General features: G+C 53.4%; 1 protein-coding gene across 1 annotated transcript; it reads left to right on the forward strand.

Moving 5' to 3' along the window:
* The first annotated feature begins 1726 nt into the window (after positions 1-1726).
* On the forward strand, positions 1727-9380 carry Cxcl14 (C-X-C motif chemokine ligand 14). Its single transcript, XM_051194187.1, has 4 exons — positions 1727-2196; positions 2366-2471; positions 5661-5774; positions 8301-9380. Exons 1-4 carry the CDS (start codon positions 1860-1862, stop codon positions 8314-8316), a joined length of 573 nt encoding a protein of 190 aa, XP_051050144.1. The 5' UTR covers positions 1727-1859; the 3' UTR covers positions 8317-9380.
* The last annotated feature ends 5077 nt before the right edge of the window (positions 9381-14457 follow it).

The following is a 14457-nucleotide window of genomic DNA, read 5'->3' on the forward strand; positions in this document are numbered from 1 at the left end:
GGGCATGAGCTATGGCCCAGAGGTTTTGTTTCTGAGAACTAGTCTGATTTTGGAAGACATGTCTCCAGCTCCAATGGCAAGAATATTTGACACGTGGTACCACTGATGATAATACAGGGTGGCAAACAGCCCAAGAGCCCAGCAGGGAGTGATCAAGTAAATCAATCAAGGCATATCTGTGCAATCGGATATTAGGTATCCAAAAAAAATAAAAAATCAAAACATCTGAGTGCTAACTTCTGATGGCATTGAACCCTTCACAGAAGGCCATTGCTCTTCTCTCTCACCATGCTGAAAGTAGTTTCATTCCCATCTCACAGATGAGGAAAACTGAGGGCTAGAAGGACCAATTGCCCACAGCCATATGCAGGCCATCTGAAGGCAACACAGACCTCCTAGCCACTATACTACATGGTTTCAAATGACACCATTTTTAAAAATACACAAAGCAGGATCAGCTCTACAACAAGCAGTTATCAAACCTGACTTGCAGCTGGGTCTTAACTGGGCACTTGCATTCAACCCCCAAAGATGGTGCTGTTTTTCCCCTGGGTATAGACCTCTGAATGGGTAAAATGGCCTGTTTTCCTTACGTTTACGATATAAACCCACGCTGTTGTACATGAAGAAAAGCAAATTTTAATTTTTTTTAAAAGTAACATAAATGGCAACAATCATCTTGCATTCTCTGCTGACCCCAGTGCCCAGCTACCAACCTGGCTTCAAGGCAAACACAATGTGGATGAGGTTTCTGCTTGCTCGCCCAGCACAGCTTCCCCTAGAGGCAACAAGCACTCTCCAAATGAGAAGAGAAAGCACAGCTTCAGCACGTTGACCAGCCAGATAACTGCAGCCTCCCATCCCAGTAGCCCCTCTGGATACTTGCACCCCTGGGAGCCTCCAGGCTAGCTCTTGTCTGGGAACCAAAGGCAGGCCTCCTTGAGGCTAATGTACATGTACCCTGCTCTGGGTCTCTCAAAGCAGCCTTCACCAGAATGCAGGGCTCTGAAGACAGTAGCCCCAGCCCCACTGTGCAGCCAGTATCTAGAGACCCTGCCTACCCAGAGCTTCCTGGCTATAGACGCTTGGCTGGGTGTCTCTCCTCACTATACCTGTGTCTGCAGACCACCATCTGATGCCATATATACAAGGTGAGGTAGCCTCCATCCAGTTACCATGGTCATAGCTGCCTACTCGGCCCTCCTGGCTTTCGAGATTATTATAACGTGAGTGATAAGTACCCTGGGTTCTCCACAGCCTCTGGACAGCCAGCCAGCTGTACACAACCCCAAGCCACAGACACCCTCCTAGGATCTATGTAGTCCCCTCCCCCGTCCCCTCCTCTCCTTCCCCCTCCGCCGCCGCACCCAGTGACCCAGAGATCAAAAGCTTACACAACCTGCGTCAAGTCCCTAAGTACACCTGGCCTTGAGCTGCTGGCCCAACAGAGACCCACACCCCACGGGGCAGGCCTACTGGCGCTCTCGCTTGGCACCTGTTGGAAGACTCTAGGATCTGAGCCAGCCTGGGACTCTCGGTGGCTCGGTACAGTAAACCTGTGTGGCCTGAAAAGTATCCACAGGAAACAAAACCCGCACCCTTCGGCAAGCCCTGCACCCGCCTGACCTCTGCGGGGCAGGGCAGCGGCACCGAGGTCTGGGTGTGCAAGTGCGTGAAGGCGGGCGTAGTGTGGAGCGAGAGGGTAGCGGATGTGAGTGTGTGCGTGTGCGCGCGTGGCTCCGAGTGTGCGCCGCTGTGATCGCGAAGGGTCTGGAGCGGGCGGCAGGGCGGGCTGGGAGATCTCCTCCCCCCACCACATTGAGAAATCTCAGTGAGTCACCGAGTGGTTCTGCATATTAATGAGCTCGCTCTCGGAGAGGGCAGGAGCGAATTTAAAAGAGGCCAGGGTGGGCGGAGGGAGGCTGTGGGGAGATCGCAGCACCCAGCGCCAAGCGCAGCTCAGCAGCGCGACAGACGGCAGGAGCTCCCACCGACGGGCGCAGCTGGAGCAAGCCGGGCAGGGAGGCGTGCTCTACGCCGAGAACCGAGCCGGGCGGCATCCCCCGGCCGCCGCACGCACAGGCCGGCTCCCTCCTCGCGTCCCTGCTCCCCACTGCGCTGCTCCAGCCAGCATGAGGCTCCTGGCGGCCGCCCTGCTCCTGCTGCTCCTGGCTCTGTGCGCCTCGCGCGTGGACGGTGAGTGCCGCCGCGAGGGCCCTCGGTCGCCGTCCTGTCCGCTCCTAGGAAGTCCACCCATCCTGGAACCCGGGAGATGGGGGGTGGGAGTCCCTGGCGGGCACCTTGGGCGGTCGCTGAGCCGAAGTCCCCTCTGGGGACTCAGCAGCCTGGCGGTGCTCTCCCGCAGGGTCCAAGTGTAAGTGTTCCCGGAAGGGGCCCAAGATCCGCTACAGCGACGTGAAGAAGCTGGAAATGAAGCCAAAGTACCCGCACTGCGAGGAGAAGATGGTCATGTGAGTTCCGAGGGGCTTGTCCGTGTCGGGGCACAGCCTGGGGCTGGATCGGGCTCATTCGCCTTTCTCTCTGCCTTTCTTTTATAATTGTCTGGCAAGCCTCGGGACGTTGCTCGACAGTCTGGAAAGGGGGTCTCCGGCTTGCCCCTCTGAGCCTGCCCTTGTTCGGATTCAAACTGGCGGCAGGCTGGGGGTGTACTGTGGGCTGGTGGCTCTGGTGCGCCCACTTGGAACATGTACACCAGATCCATTCGGGACACACGGCCAGCCTGCTGGGCCGGCCGCGCTGTCTTCCTCTTACTCAAGACAGAAGTAACAGAGCCTTGTCTTTAGAGGCAACTCTCCTTTCGGAGCCCCTCTCCAGTCAGGGTTTGGCCACAGGGGTGGACAGTTGGGGAGTCCGGGATCTGGTCCTGAGAATACTGCTGTCTCTTCCTCCAGCATCCGGGCTCCTTGTGGGTCCCTGGGTGTGCACAGTGTTGGAGAAAATGCTCTCCTGGGGTTAATGTGCCATGCCACCACTACAGCTGCTTGGTGGGGATGCTGGCGATGTCTTTAAAACTAGGGCAGAGAGAGAAAGAACACTGAGTTTCCTCGTGCCTCAGCCTTCCCAATTAACCACTTGAAGCCAGCGCGGTCGGTAGTTTCCCCATCAATACACTCTTGGCCAGGAAGGCAGCCCTTGGCAAAACAGCTCCCAAATATTTGCCATGGACCATTGGCCCCTCTTCCCCTCCCCCAGAAACAGGACGCACTTTATTCTCAGTCTGGGCAAGTGCCTTCCACCGGCTGCCCTTGCGGCCCAGAGGCCTTCAGGAAGTGTCTGTGAAGGAAAGGCACACCCCCACCGGGCACCTCGCGACCTCCACCCGCTGAAGCTCGGGAAGTTGGGGAATTCAGAAAGCTGGGCCTGAGCTGACCCGAGCTGAGCTTCCAAATTAACCTCCTTATACCATCCCTTGTCCCTTGTCTGGCAGGGCAGATAAAGGAAAACCACCCTTTTAGGTGTGGGCTGGCTCAGGGTTAAAAGAGACATGGCAGGCGTTACATCACCCCAGAATTTCTAGTTTCAGGGTTCAAAAATGTTAGAGAAGATTTCAAGTTGTCTCTCAGACATCCAGGGGGCCAAAAATAGTACAGGGCGCATCAGCAACTCAGAGAGACAGGACTCTGCCCCAGACAGATAGATGTCTTCTTTCCTTGACTAAACTCTGGTAAGGACTGCAGCCAAGCAAGAGCATCCCAAGGCTTTGCGTAGCCTCAGGAAAACTTGCAGGGGCCTCATGAGACCAGCACTTCTCCTAAGCCTCCCTCCCCACCCTATCCCTGACAGCCTGAAGCCCCCCCCCCCCTTCTATCAGACAAGGGACATGTACTTTTTGCCAAAACAGGTTTTCAGCCACAAAGGCTGAAGGCATGATCTCCAGGTCACCCTGAGACATTTATTGGGAGGGTGTGGATCAGAGGGAGTCTGGATATGGGAAGGTGTGGGACCTTTAAAAAAAGTGTATAATTTATGGGGGGGGTGGCTCACCCCTTACACTAGGCAGGTTTGTCCCAGGAACCAAACACTGCTCCAGGCTTGGTGGCAGGACACTTACCTACTGAGCCATCTTGCCAGCCCAAGTCCAGGGTCTTGAAGAACAATTTGTGTCACATGTCCATGGAGTTCTCATGCAAACAATTGGCACCTCAGAGTTGCCGCTACCCACAATTTCTGGTAGTTATCGGGTCTTGAATCCTGGGTTCTACACCCTGCTGCTGATTTGCATAACTCCAGTATTCCAAGCAGCTCTGAACAGCTCTGGTGGGGTGGGGGTGGCGGGGCTGAAGTCTTTCCTGCTCTCCCTGACCTTCAGAAATGGGGTAGGATGTTCAGTGTGCAGCCTGGCCTATGGAGAAAGGGCTTTTTTACTGGAGTTTGCCACTCAGGGCAATAGCAGCATTGTGGGTATGGAGGAAATACAGGCACTAATTCTACAGGGTGGCAGAGGTGTAGAGGGAGGGCCGCATGCTTGGAGTCTGCAAGGATCCACCTGGCTCCAGTGAAGGGCGATCCAATTACCTGGTATTATCAAGTGTCCATCCCTGTCTTGGACAAGGGTGAGCAGGCCCCTGGAGCAGCATTCTGTCCCCATTCTGCTGGCAAGGCTGTTTTCTGTTGCTGTGTTCACAGCAACATTGTCCTCTTCTAGAATCTGTCCTATAAACCCCACTCTTGACCTTGGGAACCAGGTGGAGAACAACCTGACCTCCTCACCCATCTTGACCCCTCAGGGAGTCAGGGTTCCACTTTCCTTGTTCCAATCAGACCCTCATTCTCAATCATAGTGCATCTTCCTCCTCCCAGAAGTTTCCTGTAACTCCCACTATCCCCCTGGTCACCGTGGCTGACAAAGGTACTTCCAACCACCCAGGCCTGAGTTCGCACATGAAGCTTGTCTTCCTCCTGGCTGCCTAGCCCTTCCTGACTAGGATGCCCACCAGGGGCGGGGCATGTGCACAGGTTATACCTTCTGCTCCTTCAGTCACCCTGTGAGGTAGGTCCTTCTGTTGTGCCTGTTGAGCAGGCAGTCACAGTTGACAATCTCAGTACCAGGTCTCAGTACCAGCTCCCCCGGGGCTTGGAGCTTTGGCTGAGAGAGGGCTGGAGAACGAATATCTTATTTTTCTGCCCCCAAACGAGATAACTGCAGCCTCACACTCAAGCATCAAACTGGGCTACCAGATCAAGAAGGGCCTTGCTCCAGCATCAGCCAATGTCCAGCCCGGGGACAACTGCAGAGGGTCTGGGTGCTTGGTGAAGGGTCAGAGACTATGGTATATGCAGGGCATGCCTCGGCCCCACTGTAGAGTTGCTCAAATCCAAGGATGGTACTTGGCACGAGCACCTTCTAGCAGTGCTTCTGTCTACCTCTGAACCACTGGGAGAACCCCGTAGTCACTGCTCCCCAAGAGAGCCTGTGCCGAATGTGCCGGGGCTCGCAGACTGCTGGGTGCTGTGGCAGGTAGGGCCCCCCAAGGGAAGTGAAACTCACTCCCTCTTTCCATACAGGCTAACCCTGTAGCGGAGGCTGAGGCACAAGGCCGACCTGGGAAACCTGAGGGAGGGGCGGGGCCTCTTGGTGCTCTGGTCCTGCAGACTGTTATTGAGACGTTTGAACCTATACTGGTCCCGCTTTGTTTCAGCATCACCACCAAGAGTATGTCCAGGTACCGGGGCCAGGAGCACTGTCTGCATCCCAAGCTGCAGAGTACCAAACGTTTCATCAAATGGTACAATGCCTGGAATGAGAAGCGCAGGTACACCATCTCTTCTCATCCCCCCCCCGCCCCACCCACCCGCTGCTGGCCCCACCCACCCGCTGCTGGCCCCACCCACCCGCTGCTGGCCCCACCCACCCGCTGCTGGCCCCACCCACCCGCTGCTGGCCCCACCCACCCCCCCACACACCCAGAAGGGCTTGGCTATTGGCTATGGCTTTCAGGACAAGAAGGGACCCACACACCGTGTCATCTACTAGCCTCATCTAAAGTGTGACGCCCACAAAAGTAGACACTAACACTGTTTCCATCCCCCTCTGACAGGGAGCTCAGCACTTAGCAAAGGAGGCTGCTGCTCTCTGGCACCTATGAGCACTGCAGGCATGCCTATCCCTTTGTGAGCCAAAATCTGCCTCGTTCGAACTTTCATTCCTTTGTGAATATTTCTTATAAAGACTTGTTTTTAATCTTATGCATGTGGGTATTAAGGCTGCGTGTGTTTGTGTACACCCTAACATGCCTGGTGCCCGAGGACTAGTCAGGTCCCCTGACTGCAGTTACAAGTGGCTGTGAGCTATGTGGGTGTCAGGTCCCGCAGGAGCACCAATGTTGAGCCGCCCCTGTGGCCCCTAACTTACATACTGTGGTCGTAAATGTCCTTTTCACTTAAGTCACATGAGCTGAAAATGACTGGGTGAGCACTTGCTCTTTCCCGATGCCTTCTGGAAGGTTCTGGGGGCTGCTGGAGCTCAGTCCCGTCCACCCAGAGTCACTTTACCTAAAGGGGAGCCGTTAAGATCAGAACCTTGGGCCAGACGCCTCTGCCAGGTGGGCAGTCTCCTCATCATCAGAAGGGGAGTTCTAGTTCTAATCTTGGGGTCCCCAGGTCTGGCCTTTGTACCGTGTGACAAGCCTGTTCTGGAGCAGGCCACTCCTCCAACACTCAAGGCCTGTTCTCTTGTGCCTATATCTGCTCTGCAAAGCAAGGCTGGGAAAGGTGACTCCCAAGCATCCCAGCACCTTGCCCTAAGAGGGGCAACCAAGACCCCGTGGGGACAGCGTGTGACCTTGACAGCACCTGGACCCTGGGGGGTGTGAGGGTCCCTGGCGCCGCCTTTCCCAGCACGTGGGCTGGCGCTCTCCAAGCCCCGCCTCTCAGAGCCCACACCCCTGTTCAGTTTCTGCACCTGAATCTTCTCTTGCTCCATCTTGCCTCATCTGCAACTGCTTGAAACAGAGAGTGGTGAGGCCAGCGACTATTCCCTACACATCTGGTGGGAGTGAAACCCTCTTTCTGGTCAGAGCACGCAGCCCACATGGCAAAGGCAGGGCCTGCCCCACCCACCCCCTGCCACCTTGCAGGCCTGTGCCATCAGGAGTAGAATGACTGCAGGGTTGGCTTGTGGAGGGTTGGGGAGTCTTGCCCAGGCTACTGGAGACACTCTGGCCGTCTGCCCACCCTGTTTCTCCCTCCACCCTGGGTCATGTCTCTGCCGATGGGACGCCCGTGAGGATCGGGAAGCCCCACTTCCCAGCCCCGCTGTTCCACTTTGCAAATTGCCCTCATGAAGGATATGAGAGCTCCCTGCCACTAGGCCTCTGCCAGCTTGCTACATCAAGAGTTCTTCGGCCTTTGGGGAGGTGAGGTGGGGGGCACTATTTGCTTGCTTGTATATTTGTTTGTTGAGACAAGGTCTCACATAGTCCAGGCTAGGATCAGCTCAACCTCCAAGCAAAGGGTGACTTGGAACCATGAATCCTAATCCCGCCACCTCCAAAGTGTTGTGATTACATGGTTACAGGTCTACGAGTTCTGAATTCATCTATTTCTGTGGAGATTGAGGCATTCCAGAATAGGAAACCGCCATGCCTGCCCTTTCCCTTTCTACCCCTTCCCATGTAAAGGATTAAAAATGACTTAATTAATATAAATGGAGATAAAGGAGCTGCTCAAAGTCAGGGGGAGAGCAAACATACATGCTCAATAGCTCAGGATGGAGGAAAGTCAGGGATGCACAACAGGGCTGGGCCCCTGGTCCATGGCACCAATACCTGAACTCAGAGCCCGTTAGAGACCAGAGCCTCCCACTGCCACGAGAGGCTGTGTCCGTGTGCCTTGTGAGTGCTGATGCCTGAGGCAGCCGGATGAGGGCTTTGGATACCCTGGAGCTGGAGTTATAGGTATTTGTGAGCCACCCCGTGTGGGTGCTGGGAACTGAACTGAACCTGGGTCCTCTGGCAGGGCACTGGCAGATCTTGGATACCATCTCTCCAGCCCCCGGGCAGTTTATGCCAATGCCTGACTGGGGTATTTCACTTGGAAACCAAGAGAAGGAAGGAGGACAGTGAGCTGAGTGTGAAGTCCAGCCCAGAGCTGGGTTTACAGTGAGGGGGTGCACCCATCCCGTGTAAACCTCGTCCTTGGCTTCAATCACACCCTCAGAGTCATCTCTCCTCTCCTGGCCCCAGGCCTGGGAAGGGCTCCACAGACGAGGCCACTAGCAGCAGCTGTAAGTGGCCTGCACAGAGTCCTGAGCCGCTGACAACTGTGTCCTCTCTTCCTAGGGTCTACGAAGAATAGAGTGACCAATCTCGGGAAGAAAAACTCCAGGCCAGTTGAGAGACTTCAGCAGATTAAAATAAAAGCCCTTTCTTTCTCACAAGCATAAAACAAATTATATATTGCTGCGAAGCTCTTTTTACCAGGGTCACTTTTTACATTTTATAGCTCTGTGTGAAAGGCTTCCAGATGTGAGACCCAGCTCTCCTGCACTCCAGACTTCATTTCCAGTGGCTTTTTGCCGAAAAGGGGGAGGGCGGGGGGGACAACTCAAGCCTTTCCTTTCTAAAATAAGGGGTTCTGTATTTGTCCATATGTCACTACGCATCTGAGCTTTATAAGCGCCTGGAAGGAACACTGCGCTTGGTAGAGGTGTTTCATTGCTCTATTACTCTGGTCCAGGCTCTGGAAGCTTCCGCTCAGAGGGCCTGGCGCCTCGGCACAGCTGCCATGGGCTCTCCTGGGCTTATGACTGGTCAGGGTCTCCGTGGCCCCGTTGTAGAGCAATTGGGAGCAGGTCCTTGGACATCTGTGCCTTGAGGAACTCAGTCTGGTTACCATGATAAGCTCCATCCCCACCCCCACCCCAGTTCATGATCCAGCAAGCAATCCCTAAAGGAGCTGGGTCTTTCTTCCAACCTGAAGGTTTCTGCTGCTTTGGCAGACCATGTTTCTGAAGCATGGCAAGTTCCTAGCACTGTGAGGAGACAGCCCAAGGAGGAGACGGAAAGATTCAGGACTATATGCTCGACACAAGCCAGAGCCGAACATCCCTTTGGCCCCAGGGAAACTTTCAAAGCTTTGTTTCTTTCCCTCACCCCAACAGAAAGCACACACCCCACCCCTCCAGTGCAGATGCAAACAGCACAGTCCTCTTTGGGAGTTAGGAATTAGGATGATACTGAACCCTTTCCTGTGTACATACCACCTTCTGTGTGCCCTGCTGCACACCGCCCTTCAGTAGAGGCCGCCCTGTGCGGCTGTTTCTCTGCTATGTAAATGCGAGAGCCATGAGCTGCATGCCGGGTTCATGTTCTTTCTAAGATGAAAAAGAAAGTAATAAAATATATTTGAAGTTACCAAAATTCTAGACTCCTGGCTTTTTTTTCCCTTTCCTCTCTAATTAAACCAGATAACAATAAAAATGTTTGCCTCCTCCTAAATAAACGGGCACATATGTGTGGGAGAGAAAATTGGTGTCATGCAAATACCTGTCAAGAGCCTCTGTGGAATGTGTTCTGGAAGCCAGGAGGCTAGGCCTGCAGGCTGGTGTCCCCCACACTCTGACGCAGCAGGTTGGTGGGAGCAGACGGAAGGAGGCTGGCAGGACCAGGGAGGTACAAGCATCAAGCCACGGCCTGGGGCCGCAGCTCTGACATCTCTGTGGAGGGACACAGGAGATCCACGGAGAGGCTGAGTGGGGTCTGGCTCTGCTGCTGGGACACGCCTGTGACTGCAGAGCACACCTGGTGGTGTCTCTCGGGACTGGGTGATGAGGGACTGAGAAGAGTTGGTGACCTGTGTCTTATTGGGCTTAGTGCAAGTCAGTCAGCCCCATCTTCTCTAGTCTCGCTGCTGCTAATGGGGACAAGTCCCCAGACTAGGAACCTGGACCACATCCCTGCACTACTTCTGTAGATGGCTTCCTGATACTGGCTCTGTTCACGTTTACAAGGACACACAGCACGTCCCCTCTGCTGGTGTGAACCACGGGGTGATGTTGTGACCCTTTCTATCACAGCCACGCCTCCTCTCTGTAGCTCCAAGCTACCTCTCGTGAGTTAAGGGGCAAACTATACTACAGCAACTAAGAAAGTGGCCTGAGAGTGCCCAGGGCCTTATAATCACAGTCTCCAGTGGCTGGACGGCCACCTTTCTGCTCAGGCTGAGAACCATGATTCCTCCACCCCACCTTTCGCTTTCCCTCATTAGAGAGGAAAATGACCTAGTAAGCCTAGCTCAAAGCCAGAGGCCGATAGACATTACAGAGTAAGAGAAGCCCCTTGGAAAGCCATATGTCAGAACAGAACAGCAGAGGACAGGTCCCAGAGGCCCCCAGAGCCTGGTGTAGCTCAAACAGGGCCTCACAAGTAAGGACCCTGTGGAAAGCAGTGTCTAGAAAGAGCCCTGCTTCATTGCAGACCTCCTTCACTCAGCTGACAGCATGGGGTGCTGGACACTCACGGTGTTCCGTGTCCTGCACTGCCCTTCTGCACACGGCACACCTTCTCACACTTGTACCAGCACAGGGTCTGTCCTGGTCGACAGATTCCTGTTAGAGCTCACTACATGGTTTGCTTCCTGTTCAAACGAACCTTTATGTAAGAATAATTAGCTTGCTGTGTGTCTTAAATAGGACACTGTGAGTGTCTTCAGAGCAAGGAAACACTTCATGTTGAGATAATGGATATGATAATTACCCTGGTCTGATTATTATGCATGGTACCCGTGTATGGAAATTATCACACACACGGTACTACATGAATATGTACAATTCATTTCTGTCAATTTAAAAAATGTTTGAGTGACAAAAAAAAAAATGGCAAGTTTCAAAATGGCAAGAACTGAACATTAAACCCAGTGTGGATCCTTCCTAGACAGGCCCAGGGCAACTCACCTGTTTCAAGCCCAAGAGGCAGCCTACCTCAGGGTCAACTTCAATATCTATCTGGATGATTCATTGGCCTCGAATGACTACAGGATTTACTCAGTGATGTGGCCGTTATGAATGTCTAATGAGATGTGTTCTCAGAGGCCAGGAATTATCTCACAGTCATCTTTGTTTAAAACCTCTCCAGATCTGTGAAGGTGTGGGGCACAATGTTTGTTCCTTACCCATGAGCACTCTCTGCCATCACGGAGGCATGAAGCTGAGGACCATGTTGAGCCTACACAGGCTATGTCGTTCCTATGCAGGCAAACCTGAAGTTTAACTTATAAACCGGGTACAGTAAAAGGCCAAAGACTCCTCACTACACGTTAACAATCTCATGTAGCATCATTTCTTTACTTGTGAAATCCAAAGCTAAGCTGGGAGTGGGGCTCGGGAGTAGAGCTCTTATTGGCACATGTGAGGCCCTGGGTTTGAGTATCAGCACCATGAAGCAACCTAAACCTCACCTGTCAGAGTTAGCTTCAGCTGTCAACACAAACCTGGAGCCTCCTGGGAAGAGGGAAGGACAACCAACAACCAAGAAAGCCTTTACCAGACCGCCCTGTGGCCATGTCAGGGAGGCATTTCCTTAAGTGCTAGCCACTGCCAGAGGTGCAGGCAGTTCGAAGTCACACAAGGGAGGTAAAGGAGCAAGCTCTGGGTGGGAGCCATGGCGATGACGGTGATCTGTAAGCCAGAGTGAGTGCTTTGATCCCCGGGTTGCTTTGGCATTTACCAAAGCATTAGAGACATCACCTCTTCACTCAAATGAAGCACCTTCAGCTTCTCATGGGTATGGACCAGTCATCACTGCTGTACACTGCGGGCTCTTTACTAAGTAGAATAAGACTCAACTCTAGCCACACAACACTACAGCGGCTGATCTGATAACCAAAATGATGACGGGAGAGCAGGGCACACAGCCTGGAAACCCGGGACAAAAGGGCACATTCGCGTCCCTGAAGGACAGAACAGAAAGCTACAAGACTTTATTGTGTCATTGCAATGGCCTGCAATCTAAGATATTGTTTCATGTCTGGAATCCCCCTCCTAATATTCTTGGGCCACGACTGACTACAGTTAACAAACATCGGGCATTTGAAAGCTCTGAGGGTGACACAGGCTGGCTAGCTGGTGTTCTGGATTCAGGCGTCTTCCCAGGAGCACAGAGGCCCTGCTGAGTGCAGAGCTGAGTGCTGAGGTGCCGAGTGGGGGATTAACTGCTGTGCCCCAGCTTGGGCCGCAGGACACAGGGAACTCCCACAGCAAGAGTAGCTTGAAAGCTAAAGTGAGAGGGTGGAGGTGTTGATGGCCACACAGCCAGGGCAACCCCCTTGTGACCAAAGGTGATATAGATTCAAGCTGGATTTGACAAAGGGAAAAGGTGTTAGCTGTGGAGGGAGCTTTCACAGGGTAGGTCCCCTGCTCTTGAGATGGACTTACTGGTGGACCTGAGAAGGCAGATTCTGCTTTCCCCGGGGCCTCTCCATCACCACAGCCAGACTCCATGGGAACTTTGGGAGATCCAGGCCCCTGCCACTTTTGGTGAGAGAGACAGTACAAAACTCCCACCCTCAACAAGGAATCTCCCCAATGCTCTCTGAGTTCAGGCTGTCCTACCTTTACTGGGTACTCCAAAGTGCTTCAGTCATGCGATAGAGAAGTACTTCATAGAGGAACAGCATTGGCCAGGTTGGTCCTCTTTCCTTAGACGCAGAATTTATTTATTCATGCTCAGGGCCCCTGATTCCTTATCGATGCCCTACACTCTGAGATGGATGCAGGAGTTGCTTTGCTGTCTATGAGGCAAAGACACTGCCTAGATTGCATGTTGCTCTACATACTATGCAACAGGGGGACATGGCAGGCTCTAGGAGCACCTCCAAACAGTGCCTGTCCTAGGTTCAAAGGAGACCCCTGACCCAGATCTTGAAATTGCCCATGGAAAACAACAAGTTGTTACCAAGCATGAAGCACTGCTCCCAACCCTGCTCTGATGAGGTGTGGCCATGAGGTGTGATAAGACAGGCTTAAGGGGGTGCAGCCCACCAGGACAGGAAGGCATCGCAACAGTACAAACAGAGGCGGGTAGAACCCCAAAAGGGGTTTATTTTGGGGAATTCAAAGCTGCCATAGCTACCTCTCAGGGCAGCAAGAATAGCAAGGCAAGAGTAGGGATTATGGGAGGAGAATGAGTTCGCTGGAATAGCCTGGGAACTAACATGGGGTCTGATCTGTTGGATGCGCGGTTGGGTTAACAGGAAATTAGATGCCCTCCAAGGGATTGTAGGACGGATAAGAAAGTCATGAATTTTCCCAACAGAGAGAAACCCACTTTGCAAGGTTTCTGAGGAATGCTGATTGTAAGTAGCAACTCTTCTGTTTACCAATCAGAGTCCAGCCTGAGCAGAGTCAGACTGTTATGTATGATGCTGCCAATCATGACACTGTCAATGGCACCGCCATTTTGGGGGGTTGGGACCTACCCAGCAGGATCATGGGGCAGCGGTAACATCTCATCCTCTGGCCGGGATATAATATTAGCATCGTGAACCTGGCAGGAAAGCACACAGGGCCTGGGGTCACAGGTGATCTACAGGCTCATCAGTCTCTTCCATCACCTCCTCTGAGGGAGTCTGCATAGCCTGAGAGCACCCGGTGGTTTCTCGAAGCCCTCCAGGGTACCCAGTAGTCTTCATGGTTCCCCCTGCTCCACACTGACCTGCCTCTTCCACTAGAAGACTGGATCAGATGCTGGGACACTGGTGCCACTTGAGCAGGCAGGCAGGACTTGGGAGAACCGCCTGGTGAATAAAGGCCTGAATCAAAAGCATCACCCCTCCCCCACCACGTGTCTGTAAACAGGAGATGCCCAGACAATCAGGTATTAGGTTCTGCTTCCCGGGGGAACAAAAGTCAGCCACACAGCTGCACCTCCAGGAGAGCAGAGGGGGAGGAGGTCTGCTTTGCCTGTGTGGTTGGCATGAGCTTAAGTGAGGCATTAGCTACCTCCGTACCTGTAATGGGATCCATGCCTTTGACATCCAATTCCAACTCAGGGCCACTGGGCAGTGCAAAGCACGGGGCAGCTTTGGGAATCCTCGGAGCCCCTGGACTGCACCATGCTCGCACATCCAGCCCGAGGGATGATGGGCAAATCTGCAGTGCTCTTCTGACTTTCTCCTTCTCTTGACCCTGGAAAGGGCTAAGGTGGGAAAGAGAACAGACCCCAAATGTACACTGTGGAGCCTTGCTGGTTCTGTGGACTGGAGGAGCCAGGGGAGGCGGGGTGACACCTGAGCCCCTCAGGCTCTCTATTTCCCTTTAGCCCTTAGCTGACACCCTATTCCAGAACTTTGGACTCTGTCCAGACACTACAGCCATAGGCCAGTGATAGTGTAACTATGCAGTAACCAGAGCTAAACCATCCATAAAGTTGTGTGCTCCATAATTGAAAAGTCCAAATGCCGCCTTCTTAAACAGAACATAAAACGATGCCTCCTGCAGCC

This window comes from Phodopus roborovskii, unplaced genomic scaffold (assembly GCF_943737965.1).
Source record: "Phodopus roborovskii unplaced genomic scaffold, PHOROB, whole genome shotgun sequence".
Lineage (NCBI taxonomy): Eukaryota > Metazoa > Chordata > Mammalia > Rodentia > Cricetidae > Phodopus > Phodopus roborovskii.

Coding starts and splice junctions, on each gene's coding strand:
- Cxcl14 (XM_051194187.1), top strand. CDS start 1,860: ATGAGCTCGCTCTCGGAGAGGGCAGGAGCGAATTTAAAAGAGGCCAGG. Junction 2,197..2,365: donor GTGCGCCTCGCGCGTGGACG/GTGAGTGCCGCC, acceptor GCTCTCCCGCAG/GGTCCAAGTGTAAGTGTTCC. Junction 2,472..5,660: donor TGCGAGGAGAAGATGGTCAT/GTGAGTTCCGAG, acceptor GCTTTGTTTCAG/CATCACCACCAAGAGTATGT.